The sequence below is a fragment of the Arachis stenosperma genome, chromosome 4 (genome assembly GCF_014773155.1).
Source record: "Arachis stenosperma cultivar V10309 chromosome 4, arast.V10309.gnm1.PFL2, whole genome shotgun sequence".
Classification (NCBI taxonomy): Eukaryota; Viridiplantae; Streptophyta; class Magnoliopsida; order Fabales; family Fabaceae; genus Arachis; species Arachis stenosperma.
In genome coordinates this window covers 150,183,049-150,199,838 of record NC_080380.1, presented here as the reverse complement: position 1 = coordinate 150,199,838, position 16,790 = coordinate 150,183,049, and the positions used below count along the sequence as shown (strand labels likewise).

Genomic DNA, 16,790 nt, shown 5'->3' with positions numbered 1-16,790 from the left:
ACAGGTTGTTTGTTCATTATATTATACGCGCGTTTGTGGATTATTGGATGCATATATGGCATACCTGAAATCAAGATGCAAAAATGGAAGTATTATTATTAGTTTGTGTATGCTTGTGGTGTGCATGGGTTGTGTGGAGTCCAAGGATGGTGATGGTGAAGGTGCATACATGTTGAAGCTTATGAATGCACTCAAACCCCCCTGCCTGGTCCAACAAGAAGCCAGTTTGCCAGTGGACACGGGTGTATTGCGACTATCAAAGTGGAAGGATTATACAGATCGATCTCGGTTCAATGTCGCTGACGGGAACAGTTCCTGCAGGCCTCAACGACTCCCTCTCCCAACTCTCACACCTCCTTCTTTACAACAATTCTCTGAGTGGGCCTGTTCCCTCTCTCGCCAACCTCTCTTTCCTCCAACAAGTGTACCTCGAAGACAACAACTTCACCTCCATCCCTGAAGGTTGCTTCCATGGTCTTACTAGTTTGCAATACTTGATGTTGTATAACAATATCAACCTCGCACCATGGAACTTTCCTACCGATTTAACTGCTCACTCCTCCCAACTCTTTGACCTCGATCTCTCTTCTACAAATCTCATGGGATCCGTACCAAACATATCCCATTCCTTCCCAACTCTGCGATCTCTTGATCTCTCTAACAACAACCTCTCCTCCATCCCTGAGGGTTGCTTCCACAACCTAACCAGTTTGGGTTTCCTCTCTTTGGCCAACAACACCAACCTCGCACCATGGACCTTCTCCCTCGATTTGACTCATTCCTCATTGCAACACCTCGACCTCGAGGCTACAAATCTCATGGGATCCCTACCAAACTTGTCTCATGTTTTCCCCAACTTAATAATCGTTTCTTTCTCCAACAACCACCTTACCTCCATCCCCCAAGGTTGCTTCCAGGGTCTACCCTCTTTGACGTGGCTGTGGTTGGGAAACAACAACAACCTTGCATCATGGACCTTCCCCAACTTGACTCACTCCACATACCTGAAAGAGCTCAACCTTTCTGCTACAAATCTCGTGGGTTCCCTACCAGAAATATTTGACTCCTTGCCAAGTTTGCAGACTGTTGTTCTCTCCAACAACCACCTTACTGGGGTCTTGCCAGAGTCTTTCGGAGGATCTAAGGTTGTCACACTGTATCTCAACCATAACAGATTTTCGCGTACAATCGATATCCTTTCATCCATGGTCGACTTGTCTAAAGCTTGGCTTCAGAGAAACTCCTTTCAAGGTCCAATTCCCGACTTGTCCCGTTCTACAGCTTTGCAAGAATTGAAACTTGACCACAATCAGTTGACAGGGGTAGTTTCAGATTCTTTATTAACAAACCCTTCGCTGAACAGTATTTCTTTGGACAACAATTTTTTGCAAGGTCCTATGCCTGAATCTTTTAATGAGAATGTGTATTTTGGTGATGACACCACAAATTGCTTCTGTCACGAAGATCCTGGGCCTTGTGATCACAAAGTGACCATTTTGCTTCAAATTGCTGCGGAATTTAAGTATCCAGTTTTGTTGGCACGTACATGGAAAGGAAATAATGCCTGTAAAGGTTGGCATTTCATTACGTGTGATGACAAAAATAAGATTAGAATGGTGAATTTATCAAATCTGAAATTGACGGGCACAATCTCACCTACATTCGCCAATTTAACTGATTTGCGGGAATTGTATTTGGATGGCAATAATTTGACGGGTGAAATACCAGAAGGATTGACAACAATGCATGAACTTGAGGTTGTGAATGTCTCTAACAACCACCTTGCTGGAAATATTCCCAAATTCTCACCAAAGGTCAATTTTATTGGCACAGGCAATGATTTTTTTGTGCTTCCTTCTAATGGTTCCGACCATACACCAAGGCCAATCCCAACTGCTTTGATTACGGGTACTTTCACCTTCCTTCACATATAGCATGACAAGTTTTAATTTGAAATTATCGTTTTTAGTTTTTTAATTTACTTACAAGATAAATACTATAATTTTTTTTATAAATTTGCAAACATATTTAACAATTATTTGTTTCGTTTATACGCACAAATTAGTTATCTATCTATTTATAACATATAAAAGTTGATATCAACTTTTTTTTTATTAATAAATTAAAGTAATACTTTTTTTGCTAAGATCTTATCTCAATAATTCTAATAATTTAGCAAAAGATAAAAATTAATCAATCATGTTTTAATAAAAAGATTTTTAAATACAATAAACATATATCAAAGTTTATATAAATTGAGTAATAAAATATAATTCATTTTTTCATTTTATATTTATCTTTTTTTATGTTTACTATATGAATCAATATTTATTTTATACTATATTTTCTTTACATAATTTCATATCTCTTTTTTCCTTTATTCTTAATAATATTTTGGACAGGTATTTGAAAAATTTAATTAGATCTTGTCATGCTAACATACTAAAAAAATTTTGTTAATCCTTTGCTTTAGTATTAGAAATATCAAACTAATTGATTTTTAAATTCTGAAATCATTTTTAAATTTTTACCAACTCAGTATAAAAAATTATGAGTGATTGAATATTTGGTCCATTTTTCTTATGATTTTTTTTCTCAAAGAATTCAAATTATTGTTTGTAATTAGTATCCACTCCCTTGCATTATATACGTGCAGGCTTATTGGCAGCCACTGTTGGAATTTTGGTAACATGTGTTGTGGTTATTTATAAAAGCAAGAGGTTACGGAAAATCATGTTCAAAAAAACAATTGTTGATCGCAATGTTGAGGATTTGATACAAAGTTATGGGTTTATGGTGCAAAAACGATATAGTTTCTCACAGGTAAAAAAAATGACTAATTCATTTAGTGAGAAATTAGGACAAGGAGGATTTGGAGTTGTATATAAAGGAAGTTTAAGTGATGGTCGTCGAGTAGCAGTGAAGATATTGAAAGAGTTCAAAGGTAATGAAGTAGAATTTAATGGAGAAGAATTCATAAATGAGGTTGCAAGTATTAATAGGACATCTCATGTGAATATTGTTCCATTTTTAGGATTTTGTTATGAGACAAATAAGAAAGCCTTAATTTATGAATTCATGCCAAATGGTTCTTTAGATAAATTTATTGATGAAAAAGTATCATTTAGTGCTGTGTGCAAATTGGATTGGACTAGACTCTACCAAATTATAATTGGCATTGCTCAAGGACTAGAATATTTACATTGGGGATGTAGTACTAAGATTTTACATCTTGATATTAAACCTCAAAATATTCTTTTAGATGTGAATTTTTGTCCTAAAATTGCTGATTTTGGACTAGCTAAAATATGCACAAAGAAGGAGAGTATTGTATCTCTAAAGCATGCAAGAGGAACCGTGGGATATATTGCACCAGAAGTATATAATCAAATATACGGTGGAGTTTCTCGAGTTTCTCATAAATCTGATGTGTATAGTTATGGGAGGTTAATTCTTTAAGTAATCGGAGGAAAAGAGAATTATAATGATAAAGATACATGTACCAGTGAAATGTACTTTACAGAATGGATTTATAAAGAACTGGTGCAAGATAATCTTCCAACAAGATTCTTGACAAACGCAGAGAATGAAAATGATTTGGTAAAGAAGATTATTTTGGTAGGCATGTGGTGTATACAAAGAAATCCATCCGATAGACCATCCATGAAAAGAGTGATAGAAATGCTAGAAGGATCAGCTGATTCTATTCCATTTCCTCCGAAGCCAATGTGGTATTCTCCCCAAGGATCAAAGTTGCAATCTCCAGATATAGCTGATGACAATACACATGAGACAGATTCATTAACTTCAGTGCAGAATGATTCCATCAATCCAAATGAGTTTGTCTAAGTTAATAAATTTATGTAATTGTTGTGTAACATATTTCTCGTTATAGTCTTAACATCACTCTTGCTTAGTATCTCTTTTTCTCAAATGGTATGTCTGTGGAGCTATAAGAACTTATTAACATGAGAAAAATGAAGCTTCTCATTGTCTTAGAGGCACTTGTAGTTGTATCTGAGTTGTGTGGTTTGCTTGCTATAGACTGAAACTAAGATTCAATGCCATGTTGTTATTTTGGAAAACATCTCATCACTCATCAGATCATAGTTTAATACTTTAATTTCATGAATCTTATTAGATCCTCGGATTCTGTACATAGTGATTAGTGAGAGTCCATTAGTGGTTGCTTCTGATGAAAATGCACTTAGCTTGCATGCATTCTTTTGAAGTGAAATTATTTCATTAGCATAAAGTAACATTTTAACTTCAAATTGAGTCCACAGTAAATACGTTTTTTGTATTAGGCTTTGTTACTAAGCAACTCTATAAAAAAAGAGTAAGAAAAGAAACTGACATTTTTTCTCACAGAAAGATGGAAGCAACAGCACTCGAAAACGAAGGAGCTTTCTTCTTTCGATCAACAAAGGGTGCAGGTAGAAAAGTTTTCAAAAACAAAACAAGCGAGGAGAGGAAAAAGTATTTATAAACACGTTAGGAGTATAAAGGTAAAACGACGCAAGCCATTTAAGAGTTGCGCCGTTACCAAGGTAACCGCCCCCTACGTATGAATGCTCAAACCTCTAAGAGACGTGACGTTTGATTAGACGCGACTGTTGAGAATTTTTAAAACACGTTGGTTCCGAAAAATCACGTCGGTTCCTTATCAAGTCGGCTACAGCTCCGAGTTATAATACTCGACCCCATTTCTTAAAAGAAATTGAGCTCGAGTAGGGGCACTGTTCATACCCTGACCCAACGCTAAGGCCCAGGTCCAAACGACAGGCCCAACCCACAGGATTGAGCCTCACAGTACACCGACCTTCCCCTAAGAAGTCGGTGCTCCCCACGACTTGCTCTAAGGAAGTCGGAAGCGAAGATTAGCTGGCAGATAATAATTGCCCCTAAAATCTCTCAACCCACTTACAAGAGCCATATCGCAACCTCCCTAAAATAAAGGGACGGTTATACACCTTAAAAGATAGAAATACTCCAACGGTGGTTATTTGTTCACCACTATAAATACACTCACACCTCTCAGGTATTTCTAAGTCCCAATACTTTCTAGACTTGCTTACACCCTTGCTGACTTAGGCATCGGAGTGTCTTTGCAGGTACCACCCCTCCTCCATTCACTCACGCTCACAAGTCGGACGGAGGCTTCAAAGGCGCAAGCCTGCTCGGAATCTTCCCTCCTTAGACGATTGGACCAACTTGGCGAATCCAGCCCATTAATCTCCGGTTACCCACCGTAACAACTATAAAGTACCAAAAGTTGAATAAAAAATTATTGTGGTGGCAAATTTAATAATTTAGTGAAGGCAAATAAATATTATTATCATATACTACTCAAAAAAATTTCAAATCGTAGTGGGGTGATTGACCCCACACTCATATACATACATCCGTCCCTGGTACTAAGTATATCGGTGTTTCAATCATTTTAACCGTTAATGGTAATTATAAAAAATATAAAATCAACGGTTAAGATTATTGAAAGGAAAAGTATAGGTAGACAATGAAAATACTGAACAATGTGAATAATGGATATATCAGATGTCAATTTAATAGGTATGTAGATGATTATGTTCATTATTTTTAATTGGATGGTTATTTCTTTTTATTCAATTTACTCATGCATAGTTAAAAATGGCTGTTCAATTCACTAAGTGTGCAGATCGTTATCCTAATGATAAGATTTAAGAGGTAACTTAAGGGTGGAGTGTTTTTTTATTTTATTAGGTCAATTCTAAAGCCCATTGTTCACATTGTTTACAAAAGTCATTGTCTACCTAGCAAAACCCTAGAAGAAAATATCGATATTTCGCGGTGTTGCTAGGTAGACAAGACCTTTGTGAACAATGAATTTTAGAATTGGCCCAAGTAAAAAAACACTCCACTCTCCAAATTACCCCCTAAACCCTAACATATAACCATCCAATTCAAAATCAACATAATCATCTACATATCTATTGAATTGAACATCCGGCATATATTACTAGTAACTACTCAATCAACCCAGCTGCATAAGTATTAGGCTAATCATCCACATACCTAGTGAACTGAACATTTGGCTTATTATTTATTGGTGATTACATGTGAATGAGAGGAATTGTCGTTGGTGAATGATAATGGGGCATCACAAAGCGGTTCATCCAAGTTAGACTCCATTTACGTGCATGTGATGGTTACGCACGTATGAAAATGTAGCGACATAGACGACACTACTGTGCACGGTGAGGCTGCGATGGGGCCTGCACGGCCGGCAGTGGGTGGGCAGCAGGAAGGAGGATGTACGGGATTCCTGCGACGCGATCTCACATTGCAACGGAACGTAAACGAGACGAGGAGAGGCTGGACGGCATTGGCGGGGTGGCGTCGGACCGGACTTATCTCCCGCACTTTTCTCTCATTAATCACCAATGACTCAATCCTGTTATTCCTTCTTCTTGTCGAAGCAATATTGTGAAAATACCTTGTATTCCTATCCATCTCCTCAACATGCCGAGATCTAGACATTTGCTTCCAGTGAATATCCTGCCTAACATATCACTTCTCACAGCACCTCACTAACGCCCTTCTCTTTGCCTCCATTGTACCATCATAACGTCCATTCTTGACCATATCATCCACCTTCTGTATCTCTTCCTCAAACTTCTTTATCTTCTTCTCAGTGATATCCTCAAAATGCTGCTTATGGCATCTACCCAGTGGTATTAACAACGCTTTCATCTTATCTAAGAACCGTCCATCTCCTAATTCCCTCCACTCTTCCTTCATCATTCTCAAAAACTCTTCATGTGTGAACCACGAGTCCAAGCTATGGAATGGTCTAGGGTCTTCAAATTTTCTTCTGTCCTCCACTATCAATGGGCAGTGATCTAGTAACCCTCTTGGTCTTCCCTTCAGTCACGTCTCCGGGTACATATCAAGCCAGCCCACACTAACCAATGTCCTGTCAATATGACTGCACGACTGTTCTCTAAACCATGTATACTTGCGATCATTAAGCCAAATCAACTAACTCCAAATCATCCATCCATCTTCTGAAGTCATCGACAGACGCTGGCAAACTATTCACTTATTTCCTTTCTTCCAAATACAAAATTTCATTGAAATTTTTCAAAAAACAGAATGGTACCTGACACAACCCTGCAAGATAACTCAACTTTTTTCATATAGAAATCTTCTCAATGCTCACATGCAGTCTGGACACCAAATAAATAGTACAATGAAAATTATCCTTAGCTATCACCCCTTTTACACACAATCACCTATCCCCTTTATAACAATTAGTCAATTTAAAAATTAATTCATCTTATATTAACAACAACCCTCTAAAAGCCCCAATAAAAGTTACAAACTCCCAACTAACTCTGTCATTTCTCCAAATACGTATTACATGGAACTTAGACACTACTTTCTTTTTGTCTTTATCAAACCTAACATGTCCAACTTAAATTTACTTTTAAAATTTTTTATCATACAAAATTTTTCAACCCCTCCTAATCCCCTAACATTCCAAAATCTTAAAATCATTTAACAAATTTATTACACACTTAAAATATTTTCTCCACCACTTTTTCCTTAAAAACTAAAAATTCACAAACGTAATCTAGAATGTGTTACGCGTGACTTGCCTTAATTTTAACCATTAAACAACACTAATCTTTTTTCTCTAATTAAATTTGTTTTACAAATAATAATGGCAATTCAGTATGAGTCCCTTTCGTAGTCAACAAGGTTGTGTGTAAACACAATTAGATTATGACAAAAAAAAAAAAAGGTAATTTCCTGGTCAAGATGAATCATATCATGTTTTTTGCGTTTCTTTTCTCTTTTTGACGAATAACTAATGGGACAAACAAGAACAGTGAAACGCCAAAAAATTTCCAACTTCTCTTTTATTATTTTATACCCCTTTTCCACTCTGTGCCAATTTTTCTGTATGAGAAAAAATTAGTTAAACAACATAAATATTTATATAAAATTATTTTGATATACACATAATATTTTTATAAAAATTTGTGTAATAAATAAAGATTAAAAATGTTCGCTTAGGTTATTATATTATTTTTTAAATCAAATCAATTCTTTTTTTACATCATTAATTCTAAACACTATAATTCATTTCCAATTCAATTAATTTTAAATCAAACAAAATCAATTACAAAAATATTTTTTTCCAAACACATGTTATACTTTTCCTCAAAAATAGTTTTTTCTATCCTTCAATTTTTCCATGATGATGACTACTTTTTTTGTTATGAAGAAATAATGTTTAATGATATTGATATTTGTTAAGAAAAAAAAAGTACCAAACTAGATTGAATATTTAAATTCCTATATACACATATTATGTTTTGTCTATACTCTATATATAAGTCAAAATAAACTCTACAACACGTTCCAGTCTTTTAGGCCACGCATTTTTCGTGTCTTGTATTATCCCTTCAATCAAGGACGGAGCTAGGAAGTGTAACGAGGGGACACTTGTCCCCACTCTTATTTTAATTTTTTTTTTTAAATATACATATATAATATATTTTTATTTAAATTTTAAATGACTTCATTACAAATAAACTTAATCCAATTATTTAAAATTTTAACTTTATTTTATTTTTCATTATTTTAATTATTAATTAATCTAATTAAATTTAATCTTTTCTTATTTTTAAATTTTAACTATTATCATTCTTTTATTTTTTTAAATTCTTTTTTTGAGTGGTTATCTTCTCTTTTAAAAGATAAATTTTAAATTTTCTATTTTTTTATATAATTCTCTGTGACTCTATATATTTTTTGATTTCATTGTTTATCTTTTTTATATTTTCATTTACAAATTTTAATTCAAACAATTATAGTTTAGTTATTAATCTAATTTTTCTTTCTCTTCATAAATTTATATATTTTATTTTATTTTCAATTTAGTGATTCTTATTATTTATTTGTTTATCTTTCGTTCTATTTTATTATATGTAATTTTTATTTTTTTTGTATTCAAATAATTAATGTGCACTTTTATTTTTTAAAATTGGATTAATATATCTTTTTATAGTAATGTATATTATTTTTGTCTTCTTACATAAATTTTTTGAATCTGTCACTGCCTTCAATCTTGCTTAAATATTTTATTCTTTTACAAAGTTAAATAGTTAGTATTTAGTTTAAAAATATAAAAGTTAATAAATTTTAAATCGACAAAAAATTGATAGACGCTATAAAATTAGTCATAAAATAAATTCATTTCAAATTTCAGCAATGCAGAGAGTTGGAGCGTGGTTTCTTTTTTAAGCATCTTACTATTACTCGCTGAATTCACATCAATTTCTTATTTATCTTATTCATGATCTTTATTGTTTGCACATTGATGTTATAAAAGTAAGCTAAGACAATGAAAAGAGCAACCGATGCTATCCGAACATTTTGCACCTAAGTGTTTTTTTTTTTTTTTTTTTTTATCTGTTCACCATCAATATAACTGGTTTTTCCTTAGCTTTACCATCAATGGAAGATAGACAACACATGCAATTGACTATTTCCCTGCACTAAAAATTAAAATTTAAAGGAAAAAAATGGGTAAGGGAAATCTGTCTACCAATCAGAAAACAAGTTTCCCTCCATCTTTTATACTTATAGCGATAATGTATATATTTTTGTGCTGCACATTTATTTCCCTTTTGTTCCACCACAAACGTCCACGGCAACAATGCATACTTTCACAGGGAAAAAACATTTGTCAGTAAAAAAAAAAGACAAACATGATAAATACAATGTGGCCTCAAAATGATAATGCATATGGGCGTTCATGGATCGCATAAGATAGGATTCGATCCGCATCCTTTAAGGATTAAATCGCGGATATCCGTTTTACATTTGTGTATCCGATTCGCAGATCTGCAGATCTGCACAATAATAATTAAAAAATAAATATATATATTTGGTATTATATTTACTTGTTTGTATGTTTTATTTAGTAATTATTATTCATATAATGTATTATTTTATTTTTGTTATTTAAGAAAAGTTTGATTAAAAATATTTTAGGAATAAATAAGTTTAAAAGTGTGAAAAAAATATTTTTATTGAATTTTTTATAGAGAAATATGATTAAAAAGAGAAGGTTCAATTATGTGGATATATCCGATCCGAATATTTGCGGATCGGATCGGATCGAATCTGACACAAAAAATGCAGATATCATATCCGATTCGATCTAATGAAAATTGTGTTGATTGGATTGAATTTTCGACCATATTCAATCCAATCAGATTCACTTACACCCCTAATAATGCATACTTTTGAGGTGACTTTAGTAGGCGAAATAAAATAAAATACAGGTCAATTATATTGTGGCGAACAATGTGGCCTCAAAGAGATTTTTTATTTTAATAAAAAAATTAATTATAATAATTAGTGAAATAAATAATTTAAATTAATTTATTTATTAAAATAAAAAATCCATCCTCAAAGACTTAGAATTTTGGCATTCGAAAATGAAAATGATTCAGTTGGACCAGAAACAAATTTGAAAAATTCATTATTATTGTTACTTAAATACATTTACATAAAAAACATTTATAATTTTTTAGATAATATTCAAATAATATTATAAATAAAAAATTAGTTGTAATTAATTTTTATATAATGTTTAAATAAAGAATTACTTACTGACAGAGAAAAGTTCTTCTCTTGCAAGCTACTTAGCAAAAGAAAAATGGTATTTATGACAAAATAAAGTAGTGTATAGATATCATTTTAAATATAAAGATGAGAATGTGAATTAGTGCAAAATGAATGAGATTTAACAATGCTATTGATAATAATAGCATTAGTATATAAGTTAAATCAATTCACTTTTTATTAGTTGAAGTTTGGAGTTGTTTCATTCATTATTATATGTTTTGGTGGTGCATGATTGAGCATCGATGTAGTGAAAGTTAACAAGTTGTTTGTTGATTATTTTATAGGCGTGTGTCTCTGGATTATTATTGGAGGCATAGATGGCATACCTGAAATCAAGATACAAAAATGACATTATTAGTCTGTGCATGCTTCTGCTGTGCTTGGGTTGTGTGGAGTCCAAGGATGGTGATGGTGAAGCTGCATACATGTTGAAGCTTATGAATGCACTCAAACCCCCTGGCTGGTCCAACACCACCCACATGTGCCAGTGGACCGGCGTGACTTGCAACGATCAAAGTGGAAGGATTGAAGTGATCTATCTCGGTTCAATGTCGCTGACCGGAACAGTTCCTACAGGCCTCAACGACTCCCTCTCCCACCTCACATCCCTCTATCTCTTCAACAATAATCTGAGTGGGCCTGTTCCCTCTCTCGCCAACCTCTCCTTCCTCCAAGACATATACCTCGGCTTCAACAACTTCACCTCCATCCCTCATGGTTGCTTCCATGGTCTAACTAGTTTGCAGTTCTTAAGCTTGAGAAACAATACCAACCTCCCACCATGGAACTTTCCTACCGATTTGACTGCTCACTCCTCCCAACTCCGTTCCCTCTACCTCTCTTCTACGAATCTCATGGCCTCCTTACCAAACATATCCCATTCCTTCCCAGATATGGAGTATCTTGATCTTTCTAACAACAACCTCTCCTCCATCCCTGAGGGTTGCTTCCACAACCTAACCAGTTTACGTCGCCTCTCTTTGGCCAACAATACCAACCTCCCACCATGGACCTTCCCCCTCGATTTGACTCATTCCTCATTGCAACTCTACTACCTCGACCTCGAGGCTACAAATCTCATGGGATCCCTACTAAACTTGTCTCATTTCTTCCCCGACTTGAATACCGTTTCTCTCTCCAACAACAACCTTACCTTCATCCCCCAAGGTTGCTTTCAGGGTCTACCCTATTTGTTGTCGCTGAAGTTGGGAAACAACACCAACCTCACACCATGGACCTTCCCCAACTTGACTTACTCCACACAACTGAAAGACCTCAATCTTACTGCTACAAATGTCATGGGCTCTCTACCAGAAATATTTCACTCCTTGCCAAGTTTGGAGACTGTTCTTCTTTCCAACAACAACCTCAGCGGTGTCTTGCCAGAGTCTTTCGGAGGGACCAAGATTGCCACCTTGCATCTCAATAACCAGAAGGGTAACGGGTTTTCGGGTCCCATTGATGTCCTTTCAAACATGCTCGACTTATTTCAAGTCTGGCTTCAAGGGAACTCGTTTACAGGACCTATTCCTGACATGTCTCGTTGCACTGCTTTACAAGATTTACAACTTGGTCACAATCAATTAACAGGTGTGGTTCCAGATTCGCTCATCGCTCTTCAAAAATTGGGATATCTTTATTTGGGCTATAACTTTTTGCAAGGTCCTCTACCAAATCTTACCTTGAGTGGTTTTGATAGTATGGAGAATCTTGGTGCTAACACCACAAATGGCTTCTGTCACAAAGATCCTGGACCTTGTGATCACAAAGTGACCATTTTGCTTCAAATTGCTGCGGAATTTAAGTATCCAATTTTGTTGGCACGTACATGGAAAGGAAATAATGCCTGTAAAGGTTGGCGTTTCATTACTTGTGATGACAAAAATAAAATCAGAATGGTGAATTTATCAAATCTGAAGTTGACGGGCACAATCTCACCTGCATTCGCCAATTTAACTGATTTGCGGGAATTGTATTTGGATGGGAATAATTTGACGGGTGAAATACCTGAGGGATTGACAACATTGCCTGAACTTGAAGTTGTGAATGTCTCTAACAACCACCTTGCTGGAAATATTCCCAAATTCTCACCAAAGGTCAACTTTGTTGCCACAGACAATGATTTTCCTAATGCTTCCAACAATAGAATCTCAACTCCTTTGATTACAGGTACTTCCACCTACCTTTGCATGTAGCATATAAGAATCTTTTAGTGAAAAGTTTTAATGTCAAATTATCGTTTTTAGTTATTTAATTTAATGAAAAAACAATACTACAAATTATCTTTTACAAATTTGCAAATCAAACCATATTTAACAATTACTAGTTGTGTTTTTCTATTTTAGTAGCATTAGCTTTATTGATTTTCTATGATTTTTAACTTTGTTTCTGTTGTCAGGTATCTAACTTGATATGGTGTTATTTTGTTCTCAAAATTTATGTTAGTATTCTGTCCATCTTCAAAATTTTATTTAGAAAACAATAAAGAAAGATGATCTCGTTAGTTACCGAGATAATAAAAAATAAAAAGTACTTGAATATTTCAAAAATTCAAAATAATAAATCCAAGATTTATATGAATTGATATTGGCTAATTGGTAGTATTTTTCAAATTTATCAAAAAAAAGAGAGTTAAAATAAGAATTGTCGTTTATTTTTATGTCTATACTACTTCCTTCTACTTAATAATATGTTATTCATACTTATTGTGACTATTCTTTTAAAGATCCAAGTTAGTGTATATATGTAATTGTTCTCCATTTTTTTCATATGTATACAGTTATATCGATAGCTAGTGCTGGAGTTATTATAATAATCCTTGTTCTGGTTATTTACAACAACAAGAGGTGTCTTGATTTAATCTATGGGGTTATCTTCAAGACAACATACAATGATCACCACGTCGAGGATTTTATAAAAGGTTATGAATTTTTGGCACCAAAGCGATGTAGTTATTCCGAAGTGAAAAGAATGACAAATTCATTTCGTGATAAACTTGGACAAGGTGGATATGGCACTGTATACAAAGCAAGTTTAACTAATGGTCGTCAAGTTGCAGTGAAAATATTAACTGAGTCTAAGGGAAGTGGAGAAGAATTCATAAATGAAGTTGCTAGTATTAGTAGGACATCTCATGTGAATATTGTCTCACTTTTAGGATTTTGTTATGATCAAGGCAAAAGAGCACTTATTTATGAATTCATGTCTAATGGTTCTCTAGATAGATACATCCACAAAGCAGAATCTTCTAAGGCTTTTTGTAGTTTGGATTGGAGTATTTTGCATAAAATTGCAATTGGTATTGCTCAAGGGTTAGAATACTTGCATCAAGGATGTACAACAAAAATTTTGCATCTTGATATAAAACCTGAAAATATTCTTCTAGATGAACATTTCTGTCCAAAAATATCAGATTTTGGACTAGCTCGAATCTGTCAAAAGAAAGAGAGTAATGTATCTATTTTAGGCACAAGAGGAACTCCAGGTTACATTGCACCAGAAATCTTTAGTCGCGCATATGGGAGAATTTCTGATAAATCTGATGTATATAGTTATGGTATGTTGATTCTTGAGATGTTTGGAAAAAGAAACAACTTCAACAGTAAAGAATCACATCGCAGTGAAATGTATTTTCCTGATTGGATATATGAGGATCTTGACCAAGGTAATATTCTTGGTAGCCATTCCAATATCTCAGATGAAGATAATGATATGATAAAGAAGATTATATTAGTTAGTTTGTGGTGTATTCAACCAAATCCATCACAAAGACCATCAATGAGTAAAGTTGTGGAAATGTTACATGGAGAACTTGAGTCCGTGCCATTTCCTCCAAAGCCTGGGTTGTATTGTCCTGAAAGGTCTTTGATAAAAACTTTAGATATATCTGCCGGTAGTAAACATGAGACAATTTCAATAACTACAGAGGAGAGTAGTTTTACACATGAGATCAATAAAAATGTCTCATGTTAATATGATTGTAAAATTTCTTATTATATTTTTTGTATTTGAATGCAGCTAAACAATTTTTAATGTTGTTCTCATATAAACCTAAAATATATATATGTTGATGATTTATATTATGGTGATTCTGAGTGATTAAAACTAGATCCATGCATCATGACATAAAGCATTATTAGTTGTTGCTTATGAAGTGTCTAAATATCGCACATAAAATCCTATCCTATTGAACAAGCAATTAATTAAAAACAGCTACATTCCTCTGTCCTATTAAATCAAAGTTCATTGTTGATTAAACTTTGCTATTATCAAGCAAACAAGAAAGATCAGAAGGGTTGTACTAAGATAAGAAATGTTATACAAAATTTAGATCAAGAAAATATACCTAACTACCTCTTAAAAGATACTTAAGGTAAATGATACATTATTAGTTGTAGTACATTTGATCGATTTGCCCCAGTAAAATAGTCAGGTATCCAAGTTGTTAAAATATAAAAATAATGTTATATATTTTTAAATTATTACAAATAAATTATACATACAATAGAAATAAATAATCCAATCGCAGAAATTTTTAGTTCACGCCAATATTTGAATTTGTTCAGAATCAAGTACTTAATAAATAATATATCTGTGTGTTATTTGAATTTGTTCAGAGTCAAGTAATTAACAAATAATGTGTGTGTCTCTTTTCTAAAATAACATGTATCTTATTTTCTATAATAGGTTAATTTCAATTGGTTGATATTTTAATCTAATTACTAATTATATTAATAATTTAAATTATTTAAATTTAACTAAAATTAATATTTTAACCATAATAAAAATAATTTATCTTATTATTTAGAAGAAATCATTGTATAATTTTTAAAATATTAATAATTCCCTCCCCAAATATTCTTTACTAAGGAAGAAGTTGTCAGAATAATTACAACTAGAATGTGACCTGCGCGATGCGCGGGACGGTAAATTAATAATAATATATAATAAATACTAAAAATTATTATGTTGTGTAGAATTAAATGAAATATGTATAAACTAAAAATAAATTTAAATGGTATTTTATTTAAAAGAAATGGTAGTACAAAGTATTTGGATGTTGGAATTGATTTTTGTATTTGGTTTAATCGATGGAATTGGTCTTCTTATGTGGCACTCGTCCTCCTTTTTTTTATTGGTTGTTGTTAGAGTTGTTGTTTTCTTCTTTCTGTCATAGGTTGTTATGAAGGCATGTTCCTTATGAATTGGTGAGTTGTGTGCATTTTCTTTTGTGTTGTTTGCTCCCTCTTTGCATGTATGGTCTTCTTCCGAAAACGTGTCTTGAATTTGTATCGTTTTTTTTTTCTCCTCAACCTCTTGATAGGTATGTGATCTTCGTCTGATGATATTGGTGTTGGCGAAGCTGGTTCCTATAATCAATAAATAATATAAATTAGAAATAAATGAATTAATTTTTGAGAGATTTATTAGTTATGAAATATCCATAAGTCAGCTGTGTGAATTCTTCAATTTCTGGATTGATATAGATTTTTGTACTTGAAGTTGTGCTAACCTAATAATCACCTAATATTATAATATAATAGGTTATATAAAATAAGATCGTATTGTATTGTGTCAATTAATGTATTATATAAAATATAATTCTTTGAACTAAAAAAAACAATAAATTAAAATTTTTTGAAAAAAATCATACTTTTATATTCACTAACCAATGTTGATGTAAGTGCAACAATTTTTTGGCCCTTGATTTGTGTTGTAATTTCTTTATTTATCTGATTTGAGAGATTTCTCCACAACATGACTTTCAACACGATGTTCCTAAAATTAATAGTATTTTGTTAATAACTATATATCTAAATGAAAAATGAATTGGTTGTATATTTTTTTACTCTTTGAGTATTAATTCCATTCTTCGTATTTTTGTGGGTTTTCTTTTAACATCTACTTGTTCTTCTTCTTCTATTGCATGCAGTTTTTCAATGACATCTACAATAAAAAGAACAAAAATGTGTTATTTTTTTTAATAAATTATTTTTAATAAGAATAATTGAAATAATATAAAATAAAATTACCTGTTAAAATTTGTCTTTGACCCATTCTGTCAGATAATGTCTCAAGTGATGCAAATTCAAAATAGTGTTGGA

The 16,790-nt window shown here is 32.9% G+C and overlaps 1 protein-coding gene and 1 pseudogene across 1 annotated transcript; both read left to right on the top strand.

Annotated features, from left to right (window-relative positions):
• Positions 1–10: 10 nt before the first annotated feature.
• On the top strand, positions 11–4,034 carry LOC130976908 (receptor-like kinase TMK4; annotated as a pseudogene).
• Positions 4,035–11,003: 6,969 nt separating this feature from the next.
• Positions 11,004–14,658, top strand: LOC130975966 (receptor-like kinase TMK2). The gene is made up of 3 exons (XM_057900675.1): positions 11,004–11,511; positions 11,959–12,855; positions 13,466–14,658. Exons 1-3 carry the CDS (start codon positions 11,004–11,006, stop codon positions 14,656–14,658), a joined length of 2,598 nt encoding a protein of 865 aa, XP_057756658.1.
• Positions 14,659–16,790: the final 2,132 nt, after the last annotated feature.